Below are 16057 nucleotides of genomic sequence, written 5' to 3' on the forward strand. Positions count from 1 at the left end.
TCAATTTTAATCATTGATATTTTTTGTTGACATTTTCGTATGTTTTCGGCACAGTGTGCTAAAAATGCCCCACGCACTCGCCAATGCTTAAAAGTGTCCATGACACATAGAAATCATTTATGTATGTGTTGCTCACTCGCTCACGCTCTCTCGCTCTCGCTCTCGCTCTCTTGCTCTCTTTGTGGTTGTGAGCACAGCGTAGCAGCGTGAAAATATTATAGTGCTGTAATATATGCATGTATACATGTGTGTGTGTGTGCTGTGTATTCAGCATATTAATAACAATAACAATGACAATATACATATTATTAATAATATTTGCAGTTGAACAAAGTACAAACACACACACACACACACACACATGTAAATACAGAGCAAGTGCATTATCGGTTTGAATACACTGCAAACCAAAATGATGAAGAAGAAGAAGAAGCAGCAGCAGCAGAAGACTGTCGCATGCGCTATCTCTGTCTCGCCTGCTTTACTAACAATTTATTTATTAGCTACTCTAGTGGGGTCGCATAGTTGATTAGCAGCGGTGTTAACCTGTGCTCTTTTATTCTGGGAATTCGTCAGTAGATAGAGGCGACAAATATATTCAAACACACAATGAAGTAATGCACGGGCAATTTGTATGTGTGCCAAGTCGACTGCAGTAGACGCTGTACTCTAATTAAAATAGCGCAGCTTAACACTTACTATGGACTTTTTAATAATCATTGCAATAAATATTTAAACTTATACCATACCAAACTTTTTCTAACTTTTGATCAAGAAAAACGCTGTTGAAAGTTGAAAAAGTGCGGAATCGCAGTCGAAAAAAGTTAAGAATATAATTGTAGGTAAATGGAGGTAATAAATGGGAAAAACTGAGAAAAAGTCGTTGCAGGTAACCAATTTTTTTTTAGTCATCAAACCGAAATTGCAGCTCAATTCCCAAAGAAAAATTTAAAATGTGCAACAATAAAGCCAGAAGTGCCGCTTTCCGCAATTCACACATTTTAGCCGCAGCTTAACTTCGAAAACAGCAAAATTTGACGGCAAAAAGCGATATTGGCAACAGTGCTTAGAAAGCTTATTCGAGCAATCTAAAATAAATTTAAAATAAACTTTAATAAAGCAACTTTCGTTGCTGGCCGAATTAGAAGTATTTTTGCATTTGAAAATCGAAAAGTTGCGCACGGCCGAAACTAATAGACCCATTGCATGCGCATGCTACAGGGTCTCAACACATGCAATATTATTGTATGTGCTACTACTATAGAGCAATGTAACATTGTAACGTTTTTGTCTTTTTTGCGTACATCTGCACTTAATATTTTAAGTATATTTAATGCAGCCTATGCATATATTATACATCAGTTTAGATTCATAACTACAGCGTTGGAATGCATAGCTTTAAATAGTTATAAATTTGCATAAATTTATAGTTATGCTCACACACACTCAGCGACAATACATATAGATACATATATGTATGTATGTATATACATCATATAGATGTACATGCTATGTATGTGCTGCTTTGATAACGGTTACGCCTGCTGATAAGACATGTTGTTGATGTTTTGGTTGCTTGCGGCATTCTTCTTCTTATTGTTGTTGTTGTTGTTGTTGTTGTTGTTGCTGCAGCGAGGCGTAAACTGAAGAAGAACGGAAACCAACAATAACGACAACGACAACGACAACGACTCGCACTGGGACTGGGAATGCGTCTACGGATTACGGAGCAGTCAGCAAGCTGTGGGCGTAACCGACGCCAGCTGAGAATTAACGTAAACAACGGCAACGTGCAGTCGGCGTGATCTAGTTTTTATTATTAATAACAACGGGCTCGCGCGCCCAATCGTAGACTCCCCTATTTTTAGCACAATCTCTCAGACCGCAGCCGCAGCAGCAGCAGCAGCAGCTTCGCGTTAATGCAACAGAGATAAAGTCCGGGGAGAGAGCCAGTCCAAGCACTGGCGCTTTAATTGCTAAGCGATACACTTTATTTGTTATAAAATAAATTACATAAAGTGTACTTGTTAATTGGTATTAAATTTAATTATATGCAGTCAGCGTTGTGTTGCTTATTGATTAAAGTGTATTAATTAGTCGAAATTAAGCGAGTTCATAACTTTTTGTTTACGTCTGATAAGCTGAGCTCAGAGTGTCGGGTCTAGGACTGACACTGCCGCTGCTGCTGCTGCTGGGCGGGCTGCCTGACCGAGTCTAGCGCTGCTTTGTGTACGCAACAGAGTTCAAAGTCGAAAAGCTAGAAATCCCCCCCAAAAAAAGACAACAACTATGAGAACTTGTTGTTATAAGTTTAAGTGTTGTAAGTTCATTTCTTATTGAGTTGAATGACTGTTGTTGTTGTAGTTGTATCTATAGGCGTTGAGTACGGATTAGGTTCAGCTTGCAATTATTGTTTACTTGTGCTAAAATTGGATCTTCATTGATTGACATGAGCGACAAGTGGGCGCCAGTTGCAACCACTGGAACTGCGACGCCAGCGGCTGCTGCAGCTCAGACGCCGCCGCCGCCGCCACCGCCACCGCCACCGCCGCTGCTGCTGCTGATTATGATTGTTGACCCAGAAGCGTGCAGAGTGGGCAGAGCGACGAGGCCTAGACGAGAGTCCATTCCAGACGACACAGACGACACCACTCGCAATAACAATAACACACACTAATAGCAGCAACAAATGTAAACAATAACGATTAACATAAACAAGCAAGAGGCAAAATTTACGTCTTGCAATTGAACTTTGATTGCAACTGCTGCGCTGCTTCCACATGCACTAAAAATAAAACTAAGCGTAAAATTTCCACTTGCTGCAAAACACCCCCCCACCCTCTTTTATTAATTATTTAAATTGGTAACTTTAGTGGCGGCAGCACAACAAAATTTATAATGAGAGCACAAGATAAATGTGCGCGCGTGTCAATAAACTGACGTTGACCTTTTGGGTTAGCGTTACAGGCAGGAGTAAACTTTTAGGCGACGCGTCGTTGACCTTCAGCTAGAGCTTGACCGCATGATGATGAGAGTCCCAAAACGAGTTCATAGACACACATATTTGACAGACTTCGGCTGCGGCTGCGGCTGCGGCTGCGGCGGCGATTGCAGGATGTGTTCTCTCTCGCCAGGACATTGAACAGACAATGAACTTCAAATGCAGACATCAGCCAGGCACAGTGAGCTGTAGCCGTAAGCTGCAGCTTTTTTCAGCTTGCTGCTATTTCGATTAATTGTGTGACACTGTGCAGCGGCCGCTCTGCCCGCCTGTCCAAGGTCAACGCTTGACACAAAAATTCAAACAAGAGCCAAATACAACAAATTATGCTCAATAGCCAGAGCCAGCGACTAAAGTTAGCGTTGCGTTTTTTTTCTGTATAAACATATTTATATATGTGTATGTGTGTGTGTGTGTATTTCTTTTTTTGTTTTGGTGGCAATTGGGGGTAACTATGAGAGATTGAGAGCACTTTGCACCCACTTTGAGTACATTGGCATCATTGATGTCTGTCTGTGGGCGTGACCTTGGCTGGCACACCACGGCTATTGCACCGTGTCAAGTTGCCCCCAAAAAAATAATATTGCTCGTAATCGCTGCCGTCGTCGCTCTGTTATGCGGGTGCACCTGTCTGGAACTTCCGTTGATGCTGTCCTCTGTCCCTGTAACTTCATTGAAGCTACATATGTATATAACTGTTGCCTGCTATTTGTTTAATCGGCAATCACTAGCATGGCGCGTGGCGTGGGCACTTGTAAACAATCAACAAGTTGTTAATTATAGTACATAAATTATGTGTATTTTGCATTCATAAACAAGCACGCAAGCAGGCAGGCGCGCAAGTTGCGCTTAGATTAGAAATACAATTAACCGCATTTCCATTAATCAAAAAATAATAGACATAGCCAATGCACAAGCCTGACCTTTTAGCGTACAAAATGCAATATTATTGTAAATATTTATAATTAATTGCAACCATAACAATTATTGAGAATTAATTTGTGCTCATTAAGCTGCCGCTTATCTAAATAGGGTAAATGGCCACGTACATAAAGCGATAGTAAAAACGAACGTTTGAATTTGAATTTGAATTTGCCGCCATGTTTAGCATGAAACGACATCTAGCGGCGCATGTGCCTAATGCGCCACTAACAGCGCTGTAAATTAACATGCAGCTGCGCTGTTACTCAACAGCAGCTGACAGCGCCGAAAACTATCGATTAGTTTGAAAATAAACAATGTAGTTTATTTAGCCGACATACTTGCATATATAAAAAACAAGTGCATACAATATAAGAACGACTGCATTAAAATGTTTGTATGCCCATATATATATATATGTTATATTTGGCGTGTCAGTGCCAGAGACAAAAATATATATTAAATACTATAAGTGCAAATAAGCCGTCTTATCAGCGACGTGCTGACAATAGCGCAAGCCAAGTCAAAGCCAAAACAATAACAAAACCCAAGGCACTTAAACAATGGCGCACTAGCTTAGCGAGTTAGCAACTTTTATTAATTCTAGCACAGTGTGTCTGCTGCTGTTGCGCACAGTGCGCACTCCAATTGTGTGCCCCATGTCTTGGAGTTGGAGGTCAGTTGAATCCGAAGCCGAAGCCGAAGCCTGTTGCGTGCTGTGCTTGTTCTCAATTAATTGCCCACAAACCACAAACCGGTAACGCGCTGCCACGCCCCGCAACACATGTACACGCATACTTATAAACATATATACCTATGGTTAACATGTGTATGAAACTTTTTTTTTTTGGAGAGCGACCACAAGGTCGAGACGTTGCGTTAGTCACAGCAAGGGCTCCATATTAAAACACACACACGCACACATATGTACATATATTAATATATGTATGCTAGCGTGCGTGCATATGTGTGTGTGTGTGCATGCAAACGTTTGCGGCAGCGATGACGTTACTATCAAAGCTTTTTGTTCGCAGCATACTCGATTTACAGCTCACGGACTACGGACGTGTGTGTTGGCTCCCGCTATCGCAACAACGCACGCAGCATCGTTAGAATTTCTACGAGCAAAAGAGAGAGAGAGAGAGAGAGAGGGAGATAGCAGCGTCATCTTAGCTGAACCTGTTGCATGCCGGGTTCGTTACGCACACACACATACAAGCATACATATACACATATGCATGTGTGTTTTTTTTTTTGTTTTTGTTTTGGTTCTGTGTGTTTGTTTGTGAATCATAAAGTCAGAACTCTACAGCGCATTCCTCACGCTAAAGTTTATCTCTTTTTTAAACAACAACAAAACAATAAACGCAGAATATTGTGGCGTTTAATCTTTAATTAAAATACTTGGAATTTTATTTCAAGCTATGTGTGACATCATTAATAATTAATAAATAATTTAAATTATCACTGTTTTATAGGTTGCAGCCACGCTATTGTCGTCACGTTTCAAGTTTATTTAAACAAATTCAAGTGCACATTAACTGCTTAAGCAGGTAGCTTATAGATAAAAGCATTTTTGCTATATATAAATTATTATAGCTGAAATTGTTTACAAATTTAGACTACGTAGCGTTAGCAGCCACACAACAGTTTATACAATGGGCTCGATCAACTGCAAGGAATACAAGACGACAGGCAATGTGACACCCAAACAGGAGCAGCCTGCAGGTAAATGTTGCTAAATTAAGTATACGTAGCTTTGTTTATATATCGCTTTTAGTGTTTTTTTTTTTGTTGCTGTCAAGGCTAAAGTTGATTACAATTTAAATAGCTCAGAGTCAAACAACTTTCTATAATTTGTTGTAGACACGCTAATAGTAAATTGAAATTTGCGTGTCCACTGCATATCGATAATTTATCTTAAGCTAACATTTCACATTAATTCGACTGCAATTGACTAACAGTGACCAAGAGCGTGAGAGCGCGAGAGCATAAGAGAGTGAGAGAGCGGGAGCGCGCGCGTCAGCTGTCAAAGCGGTTGGGGTTTTTATTTGTTTTTTTTTTTGCTCAGTTTGCTTTATGACTTTGCGGCTTTTCGGTTTGTTTTGGGCTATATTGTAGTTATTGTTATTCTCTTTGGCAGCTTTAGCAGCTCAGTTTACACTTTTGACTTAACTGTGACGGCGGCGTTTTTTTTGTTTTGCATTATTGCCTTAATAATAGTAAGTAACAAACAACTGTAACTTTGCTTGAATGTGCAATGCATATGAAAAGAAATATAAAAAGCACAAATGCTTGGCTTTGTTGATGTTGGCCTGTTCCCTTCTATTATTTATTAAACAATTGTGCTTTGCTTTTATTACAATTGCTTCTTATGTGAGACAAGGCCAACCGGTTGGTGATTGTCTAAGTGTGTGTGTGTGTGTTTTTATTATAAATCGCAGTTACTTTAGCTTGGCAAATCCACAAAAATTTACACAGAGCTAATTAGCTAATTACAAGCGAAAAACAAGCAGCTAACAGGTTTTTGGCATTTGGAATTTCTTTAAACTTGTGATTCAGCCAGTAATCATTTTGTCAATATTTATGGCATGCATATTTAATTAGTCTATTAGTCATAGTGCAAAAAAACCATAAATATTATTTCTTATCTCCACACACACACACACACATGTTAAACAATTATGTTTAAATGAAGCTTTACAAGTTTTGCTAGCACTGAACTTTTGTTTGTTATAATTGGTCTAAATGACGCAGCAATTTGTTCGATATTAAAGCCAAGTTCCTTCGACTCTTATAGCCAATTGTGCGTGCCAGCTAGGGAGAGAGAGCTTAAGTTATTAGTTAATAGTTCAAACGAATTCAATTTCATGTGAATTCTATGCTAAGGCCTCTCCCTTTGCTAACTTGGCTATTAGTGTGGGTCGATTTGATAGGTGAAAACAATTTACAAAGTGGATATAGCAAAATGGAAAATTCTGAGAATATATTCTTGTAGAAATTATGGCTCTATGGCTCTTTTTGTAGGTGTTTTAGTTTTCCCGAATTTTTCTTATTTTGTAAGCGTATCAAATCAAACCATTCTAATAGCTATTATTAATTATAAATTATATATAGAACATTTATTATTTTATGGCTTTTCATAGCTGTCGTTAACTGTAGTTAACTAATCTAAACTTTGAGCATAGCCGCTTATGCTTATGAAGTGGAGCACTTAAGAAATTTGAGATACTATTTAAAAAAAAAAAAAGATAACTACAGACCAATTTAATTTTAGCAATTTTGCTTACAATTATTTGCTGCAATAAATTATGTTTATAAAAAATAATTACAATATCAATCAATAGTGATTGCTGTCGTCCACTTGTTGCTGCTGCTGCTGCTGCTGGGTTAGCTGCTCCAGACGCCTGATGCTCTCGTCCAGATATTGACGCTGCCGCTGGAGTTGGGCGAGCAGCTGCTCGGCACTCAACGTTTGTAGTTTCTGTGGATCTGGGAAATTATTGCGCAGCATGGAATTGGCATTGGCTTGGGGTCGACGCAGCAAAGTCATGAAGCGCCGAATGAGCGAAGGCGTCGTAGAGCTTGGCACGGGCGATGGGGCAAGAGATTCGGGCAGGTTAAGCAGCGGCGACCAAAAATGTGTGGGCGGCGACGGCGTTGTGGGCGTGGCTGTCTCTGCCACATTACGTTGCGCTGCCGCGGGCGCAGTTGCGTTTTTGCTGAGCCGCTGCAGCTGCTGCTTCAGCTCGTCCAGCTTATGTTGCAAGTACTCAAAGTCCGCTTGTAAATGCAGCGCCAACTCCTCTGGAGCTGGCTCTGCGTCCGTCTCTGGCTCTGGCTCTTGCTCGCGCTTATGTTTGTTTGTTAGCCGCAGCACCTGCAGTTGCAGCTCTTGCTGGCGCTGCTGCAGTTGCTGCAGCAACAGCGGCTTATCCGGCGTATACGCACTAGCGTAGACATGCTCAATCTGCTCCTGCAGCAGCTGCTGCTGCACATGCAACGCGCCCAGCTTCAGCTCCAGCTGCTGTGCCGAGGGTATCAAACTATTCTCACTGGCCACTGCCAATTGCAGCGCAGCCAAGACCAAGACCAAGACACAGACCACTGCAGCCAATGACAACATCTTGGCAACTGAACTGAGTTAAAAACGTTGGGCTTGGGGCTTTCTAAGCGCCCCAAGCTGCAGCACAGCGGGTGGGCGGGCTTTCTATGCGTTGCATTTAAATTTGTCTATTAAGAAAATCTGTGGAAAAACACCAGCACAGCAAATTTCAATTGCAGTTCGAATTTGACATACACTTTGCTTGAAATTTTAACATAGAATTCATTTCAAAATGTGCAGAGCTGCGTTTATATGTGGAGCAGGCCAAATCAACTGAATACAAATTATTCAAACAAATTTAAACTTTAATGGGGGTCGTTCAAGTATTAAATGTTAGTTGGGTGGGTTTTTACTTTAATTTTAATGAGGGTGCTAATGTCGCAATATTATAAATATTTATAAGCTTACTCAGTGAATTGATGAGTGTTCGACTGACTCAACTATTTAACTTAAACTATCATAGGTATAATTTGTACGAGAGTGCAAAAAAGAAAATAACTAATCTAAGGCTAAGCTACTGCGCTAATTTCCCTTGAATTTTATGCTTAGATCTATTCTTTTTAAACGCCTGTTGCATACTGCGCGCATAACTCTAAGCTACCCTCATACACTTTTGTAAATTGCTTAAAGTGTATACAAACAAATTTGAGGAAAAAACTAAATTTTTTGTTGTTTTGCTTGTTTGAAATAAAAAATAGATTTCTCTTTAATATATGTCGCGCGCTCTCTTTCGCACTCTTGCTTTCTCTCTCTCACTCACACACACACTCTTGTTCTCTCTCTGTTTTGCAGGTGCCGTTGGCTCTTATCAATCCAAGTGCAACGCAAGCAGCAACAGCAGCAGCAGCAGCAGCGGCGATAAAATGTCTCCAACTCCAACAACACCCAATGTGGAATACACGGCTCCGGTGGCCGTTTGCCGTGCGGATGAGCTGCAGGAGAATGAAATGAAGCAGCTGGACTTTGATGAGAATACGCGCATCTTGGTGGTGAAGCAACAGGGACGCGTGCATGCCGTCGGCGCCAAGTGCACCCACTATGGAGCACCCTTGCATACGGGCGCCTTGGGCGTGGGACGTGTACGTTGTCCCTGGCATGGCGCCTGCTTTAGCCTGGAGACGGGCGACATTGAGGACTTTCCCGGGCTGGACTCGCTGCCCTGCTACAATGTGGAAGTCAATGGCGAGGGTCAGGTGATGGTGCGCGCCAAGCGCAGCGATTTGGAGAAGAGCAAACGGCTGAAGAACATGGTGAAGCGTCAGCCGCAGGATGAGCGTTGCTTCATTGTCGTCGGCGGTGGCCCATCGGGTGCCGTCTGTGTGGAAACGTTGCGCCAGGAAGGCTTCACCGGCCGCCTGATCTTCGTCTGCCGCGAACAGTATTTGCCCTATGATCGTGTTAAGATCTCCAAGTCGCTGGATGTGGCCATTGAGACGCTGCAATTTCGCAATGAAGCCTTCTACAAGGAACACGACATTGAGCTCTGGCTGGGCGTGAGCGCCGACAAGCTGGACACGGCACAAAAGCAGCTGCACTGCTCCAATGGATATGTGGTCAAGTATGATAAGATCTACATAGCCACCGGTTGCTCCGCCTTCAAGCCGAACATACCAGGCGCACAGCTGGAGAATGTGAAGACGGTGCGTGAGTATGCGGATGCCAAGGCCATATTGGAGGTGGTGACGCCGCAGACGCGTGTCGTCTGCTTGGGCAGCAGTTTTGTGGCGCTCGAGGCGGCGGCTGGACTGGTCTCCAAGGTGGCCAGCGTGCATGTGATTGGACGCGAGAATGTGCCGCTCAAGGCGGCATTTGGTGAGCTCATTGGCGAGCGCATCCTGAAGCTGTTCGAGGATAACAAAGTGAACATGTTGATGCAGAGCGGCATTACCGAAATTTTGGCCAACGATGCTGGCCAGGTGTGCGAAGTGCTGCTGCTGGATGGCACACGTCTGCCCTGTGATCTGCTCATCATGGGCACCGGCTCGACGCTGAACACGCAATTCCTTGCGGACTCCGATGTGCGGCGTAATAAGAACGGCTCGGTGGACGTCACCGACTTCATGGAGAGCAATGTGCCCGATGTGTATGTGGGCGGTGATATAGCCAATGCGCATATTCAAAGCCTGGCGCAGTCGCGCGTCAACATTGGACACTATCAGCTGGCGCAGTATCATGGACGCACTGCAGCCATCAATATGTGTGGTGGCCTGAAGAAGCTGGAGGCAGTGCCATTCTTCTTCACCATGATCTTTGGCAAGGGCATACGCTATGCGGGTCATGGCAGCTACAAGGAGGTCATCATCGATGGCAGCCTCGATGATCTGCAGTTCATCGCTTACTTTGTGAATGCCGCCGATACGGTGACCGCTGTTGCATCCTGCGGACGTGATCCGATTGTGGCGCAATTCGCCGAGCTTATCTCGCAGGGCAAGTGCCTGGGACGTGGACAGATTGAGAATGCGGAGAATCGTCAGGCCTGGACAGCCAAGCTCAAGGAGCCGTTGCCGCGTGTGCGTTAAGCACCAACTACAAAAATACTCGTTAATGGGAGATACTCGTGAGATTCGCTTACACATACATATATATATATATATATATATTGTAGTATATAGACTCAACTCCAACTCTACCCCACAGCTTCAGCGCCAGTATCATTTATGTTTAACTCTTGTTAAAATTGTTGAGATCAGCTCAAGCTAAAGCTCAAGCTCAGCTCAATGCTTGCTTATATATTTTTTGCCTAGCTCTGATCTTGTAGCAGTAACAAAAATTATGTTGTATTTTTTTTATTAAAATTAAACTTTTAAAATCATTTCCAAACTGTTTTTTTTTTTAATATGCATGTTAACAATTTTATTGCTCTAACATTCTTGGTCCATGTTCTTTAACTTTTGTGTCAGTTTATTTTTTTACAAATTTATTTGTTGTCAAAATTTTCGAAATTTTCAAAATTTTATTATTTGTTTATTTTAGCATTTAACGTTTTTATAAGCATCATGGCCATCAACGTACATCAGCAACAAGGAGAGCAACAATTTATAAGAGAGAATCTACAGCAATGCAAGCGGCAGCTTAAAGAGAAATCTCTACGGACTATGGCGCTGAGATTTCAAAGTTTGGTGCGTGCTTTTTATATATTAAATATTATATGGTATTAGTTTGCATTATTGCTTGTTTAGATAATGCTTGCGACTGCTCAAATCCAATGCTATGAACATATTTTAGATGAGGCCAAGAAAATTACAGAAAAATTCAAAGCCTTGCTGCGTAATCATAAAATGAATGCAATTTATAGTAAACTGCAAAGAGATAGTAACAAGTTGTTGCAACAATTAAATTTCCTAAAGGTTGAGATGGCCAAAACGAATGAGGCTCTAAATCTGCTCAAGCTACAATTGCACAAGGAGCAAGAAAAATTTTTTAATAGACATGCTAGCATTAAAATTAGCATAGAACGTATGAAAACTATGCAAAGTGATAGACTATTGCAACAGGTAGTAGTATATTGTATAAATCTATACTTATTTGCTATATGCATTTATTTTTTTAGTGTGGCTTTTCGTTTACAAGTTATGCCTCCGGATTTTTTATGTTTTTCTACGACATATTTTATTTAGCTGAGCAACTCTTAAATACTAGAGCCAGCACTAAGCCGACAGTGAGCAAACATTTGAATAATATATGTATCTAATATTTATAGAACCTTATGCTATCCTAAAGGCCAACAACTTTACATGTGAAATGCAATTGGCAGCGCCAATACGTTCTCGTAGCTTAAGCTCTTTTTATTTTCCCTATTATTTGCGTGCGCTGTGGCTGTGTATATCCAGCTGGAACTGTGTGCCAAGTCGCTGGGCTAAAGAACCGAATGTCAGTATATTTTGGTGTTAATTTTTTTTAATTTTGTCGCTATAACAAATTTTATAAAACACTGCATTGCAAACTGTAACAGTTCAAATAAAAATTATCGTTTTTGTATGCTGGATGACAGTGTGTTTAGTCGCAGCAAAAAAATCAAATGACACTCGGTTGGGGCAGTGGTCTCGATATTTGATGATAACGCTGCCAATTTAACAGTCACTGTTAAGCTTAACATTTCAATAACTCATCCAGTTTTTTTCTTTTCGCACACATACAAAAACGCCCAATAAATTACAGTTGCAATTGCAGTCCGTGGCAAGGAAAAGTTTTGTAATCATCATTAATAAGGAGGCTGGCTGCACAGTGCACTGAGAATACAGGCACTGCAAGTAAACAGTACACAACATTCCAAATTCTGAGAAACAGAAACAGTAACAAAGTGCCTGCTGCTGTGCCCCGCTCTCTGACCAGTGTAACAAAAGTGTAAAACAAATAATTTATCAATTATGAATTTCCTGGGCTTTGGCCAATCAGCCGAAATTGATATTGAATTTGATGGTGCGGAAAATAGAAAAACAGCTGAGGTTAAGGGCGAGGATGGCAAAGTGGAAAAGATGTTGCTGTACTATGATGGCGAAACAGTATCCGGCAAGGTAAACCTTCACTTTCCCCCACCACCCCTCACAAGTCAAGCAGCGATAGCAGTGCAGAGCAGCCGCCGGCCCGCCCTGTCGTCGCCATCCGATGGTAACTGCGGACGGTGTTATCAGTTGGCGCGTATACATCTGTGAATACAATGTTTATCTGGTTTTTATTGTTGTTGTAGGTGAATGTGACTTTAAAGAAGCCGGGCAGCAAGCTGGAGCATCAGGGCATTAAGATCGAGTTTATTGGACAAATCGAACTATTCTACGACAGAGGCAATCACCATGAGTTCAAGTGCCTTGCCAAGGCGTTAGCACGCCCTGGCGATCTTATACAAAACAACAGTTATCCCTTTGATTTCCCCAATGTCGAGAAACAGTTCGAGGTATATGCCGGCTCCAATGTGCGCCTACGTTACTTTCTGCGTGCCACCATCGTGAGACGCATCAGTGATATTACACGGGAGGTGGACATTGCTGTACATACGCTCTGCAGTTACCCGGAGATGAACAATCCCATCAAGATGGAGGTGGGCATCGAGGATTGCCTGCACATTGAGTTTGAGTACAACAAAAGCAAGTATCATTTGAAGGACACAATCATTGGCAAAATCTACTTTCTGCTGGTGCGCATCAAAATCAAGCACATGGAGATTGCGATCATTAAGCGTGAATCCACTGGCACCGGACCCAATATATTCAATGAGAACGAGACCATTGCCAAGTATGAGATCATGGACGGTGCACCTGTCAAGGGCGAGAGCATACCCATACGTGTGTTCCTCGCCGGTTACAATCTGACGCCCACGATGCGTGACATCAACAAGAAGTTCTCGGTCAAGTATTTTCTTAACCTGGTGTTAATGGATACCGAAGATCGGCGCTACTTCAAGCAGCAAGAGATTACGCTTTGGCGCAAGGCGGACATACCGCGCTACCATGTGGCCCAGCAGATTTCCCATCATCAGCATCAGCATGTGCCGCTGCATGCGCCGCCGCATTTGGTTAGCGGCCCAGCTGCGCCCACCGTTGCACACTCGCTCATTAGCAGCAGCACCGACAGCGAGGGCGCTGCCACTGGCACAGCGGGCGGCGTGCCCGGCGTCACACCAGGCGCTGCTCCCATCGAGTCCAAGATGGGTCTGTTTACGCGCGAGAGTCCCAATCAGGAATTTAGTCAGCAACAAATTGATTCCCCACTGCCCACCTCACCAATGACACCCACTGGTGATAGCAATATGTTTGCAACGACGGCTGGAGGTGGCTTAGCCACATCACCAGCAGCAGCAGCAGCAGCAGCAGCAGCAGCAGCAGGAGCAGCAGCGACGGGGGCGGCAGATTTAAGTGAACGTGAACGTGGCATGGGCGATGGCGCGGCGGCAACTGTAAGTGCCTCTCCCGTTGCTATGTTATCCAGCACACCGCCGCCGCTGCCAAGCGCCAGCGTCAGCATCACAACTGAGAGCAGCGATGAGCCGCCCCTATTGCAGTCGCCGATGCATGCTGGAGGCGATGGTAGCCTGAATTTGGATTTGGACATGGATCTGAGCATGGAGCACAGTCCGCGTCTGGATGAAGATGATGAGCTAACCGATGTGGTGCTGCCGTCGCCGCCAGCATCAGCTGGCTCTGGAAAGAAGGCGAGCACAGCACCGCTGAGTGCGGATTGAGTGTCAGCCATTTTGTTGTTTACCGTTAATCATTTGAATTTCTATAATAATGGCGAAATACAATAGCAGGAACGACATAAGCAAAAGCAACTATTTAACGTATATACAAATACGTTAGCATATATATGAAAGATTTATATGCGTAAGCATATAACTATTTTTTTAAACCATACATACAAATTAAAGTTAATACAATATATTGTTAAAAATGTTCTATTGAGGTTATGCGCGCGCACATACATACATATTATATATACACACATAGAGATGCTCTTCTTGAAATTACAAAAAAAAAAAAGATTAAAAAAAAATAATTATTATGCTAGAAAAAACTATACGTTGCACATCTCGTAGCTCTAATTAAAACTGTAGACAAGCAAACTTAACATCAAAATAATTACCTAACTATATACACATATATTAAACAAAAAACAAATTGTTTTTTAAAATCTAATATGAAAAGAAAAGTTAACTTTCCCTACTCCTCTTTAAGCGTATGCATTCCCTGTTTGGAAAATTTGATTTTTCAATTCGAAATTGTTGCACACCACAACACAAAAAAAAAAACAAACAAAATATATGGAAATCGAAGTCATATATGAGGAAGAGACAACAAATATAAATGCTTTAAAAGTAACAAACAAACAAACCATACGGGATTAACAACAAGCAAAAATCATATTCAATATATAGAAATATAGACATAAACTATTAATTACTAATAAATAATGTTAGAGAATGAATATTGAAAACGAAGCCCCCAAAACGGCCTAGCGAACATGTTATATACATAAATATGTATATATTCTACAAGCATACAGACATACTGCCAGTTTGAGCAATCGGTATGAACATATAAATTTTGAATAGTATGTACAAAACCATTATTCATATTATTAATAACACAGACACAATTATACAACACATAGTACATGCATCAAAATATATGATATAATAAAATTTATCAAATTAATAAAATCGCAAAGCAATTTCTGAAACAGAATACAATCCCCCCCGTAAATAAATGAACATGGATTTGAGCAGTTCAGCTGCAAAGCAGAGCTTTATCTTTCTTTCTTTACAATACAATCAAACCGACTCAACGTTAATATGTGTGTACATGTGTGTAAATATCTATAATATTTATTCTAATTTCTTTTTAGGCATAATTGTAGCTTAAGCAACTAGTCCCAAGCCTCCTTGATCTTAAGCTGATTAAGACGCTCCTCAATGGTAACGTGTGGCTTCATTTTGCTCAACGTCTGCTCAGTCGTCCATTTGGCCACCAGTTTCTCTCGCTTTTGCAGCTCTTTGGCATGACCCGAGGATTGCTCCTAAAAGTAAAACGTTATATATAGTTATATACGCTATATAAACTAACAGTTTAAAGTGCCATACCAGCGTTAGATATGGGTGTCGCAGCAGCAGCATAATGTGCTCCTGTCTCTCATATTCTCGGGTGAGTGTTTCCATCGAGCGTTTGCTCACCGGCTTTACCAGACGCCGCTTGCCACGAAATATGTGACCGGGCACTGTCTTCTTGAAGAAGTTCACCAATGTCACGTGCATTTTATGTGTTGTTTATTGCTAATAACTAATGTTTTTATTATTTTACTTTTTTTCCAGCGCACGTTAATGTTGATTGCACAAGTGGTAGATATTAAACAGCAACTGGATGACAGTGTGTTGTTTGGCGCTGAAGCCCAATGAACTAGTTTAATGCTCTGTGTGCTGGTAAGTGAATCAGCTGTTTATTGCGCGCTGAGTTTGAAATAATAAGTTTTCTTTATGTTTTAAAAACGTTTGATTATATTCTGAAAACAATTTACAGATTTTAAATACACAAGAAATGCGT

At 41.6% G+C, this 16057-nt stretch overlaps 5 protein-coding genes across 7 annotated transcripts; 3 read left to right on the forward strand and 2 right to left on the reverse strand.

Moving 5' to 3' along the window:
• Positions 1 to 4956: 4956 nt before the first annotated feature.
• On the forward strand, positions 4957 to 10839 carry LOC108605425 (apoptosis-inducing factor 3). 3 transcript variants are annotated; one of them, XM_017995100.1, is made up of 4 exons: positions 4957 to 5115; positions 5401 to 5475; positions 5544 to 5650; positions 8820 to 10839. In XM_017995100.1, exons 3-4 carry the CDS (start codon positions 5581 to 5583, stop codon positions 10544 to 10546), a joined length of 1797 nt encoding a protein of 598 aa, XP_017850589.1. In that variant the 5' UTR covers positions 4957 to 5115; positions 5401 to 5475; positions 5544 to 5580; the 3' UTR covers positions 10547 to 10839. The 3 variants fall into 3 exon arrangements, with proteins under 3 accessions (XP_017850589.1, XP_033150344.1, XP_017850590.1); XM_033294453.1 differs by lacking the exons at positions 4957 to 5115; positions 5401 to 5475 and having other exon boundaries at positions 5510 to 5650; XM_017995101.2 differs by lacking the exons at positions 4957 to 5115; positions 5401 to 5475; positions 5544 to 5650 and adding an exon at positions 6016 to 6144.
• On the reverse strand, positions 7235 to 8256 carry LOC108605437 (putative uncharacterized protein DDB_G0268364). Its single transcript, XM_017995120.1, has one exon. The coding sequence runs from the start codon at positions 8046 to 8048 to the stop codon at positions 7263 to 7265; it is 786 nt and encodes a 261-aa protein (XP_017850609.1). The 5' UTR covers positions 8049 to 8256; the 3' UTR covers positions 7235 to 7262.
• Positions 10840 to 10949: 110 nt separating the features above from the next.
• LOC108605440 lies at positions 10950 to 11987 on the forward strand. Its single transcript, XM_017995123.2, has 4 exons — positions 10950 to 11146; positions 11207 to 11521; positions 11578 to 11685; positions 11748 to 11987. Exons 1-4 carry the CDS (start codon positions 11024 to 11026, stop codon positions 11916 to 11918), a joined length of 717 nt encoding a protein of 238 aa, XP_017850612.1. The 5' UTR covers positions 10950 to 11023; the 3' UTR covers positions 11919 to 11987.
• Positions 11988 to 12134: 147 nt separating this feature from the next.
• Positions 12135 to 15143, forward strand: LOC108605426 (vacuolar protein sorting-associated protein 26). The gene is made up of 2 exons (XM_017995102.2): positions 12135 to 12541; positions 12715 to 15143. The coding sequence occupies exons 1-2, from the start codon at positions 12395 to 12397 to the stop codon at positions 14200 to 14202; spliced, it is 1635 nt and encodes a 544-aa protein (XP_017850591.1). The 5' UTR covers positions 12135 to 12394; the 3' UTR covers positions 14203 to 15143.
• Positions 15144 to 15237: 94 nt separating this feature from the next.
• LOC108605446 (ribosomal protein 63, mitochondrial) lies at positions 15238 to 15858 on the reverse strand. Its single transcript, XM_017995128.1, has 2 exons — positions 15601 to 15858; positions 15238 to 15536 (listed from the first exon to the last, which is right to left on the reverse strand). The coding sequence occupies exons 1-2, from the start codon at positions 15769 to 15771 to the stop codon at positions 15387 to 15389; spliced, it is 321 nt and encodes a 106-aa protein (XP_017850617.1). The 5' UTR covers positions 15772 to 15858; the 3' UTR covers positions 15238 to 15386.
• Positions 15859 to 16057: the final 199 nt, after the last annotated feature.

Source organism: Drosophila busckii, chromosome X, assembly GCF_011750605.1.
Source record: "Drosophila busckii strain San Diego stock center, stock number 13000-0081.31 chromosome X, ASM1175060v1, whole genome shotgun sequence".
NCBI lineage: Eukaryota > Metazoa > Arthropoda > Insecta > Diptera > Drosophilidae > Drosophila > Drosophila busckii.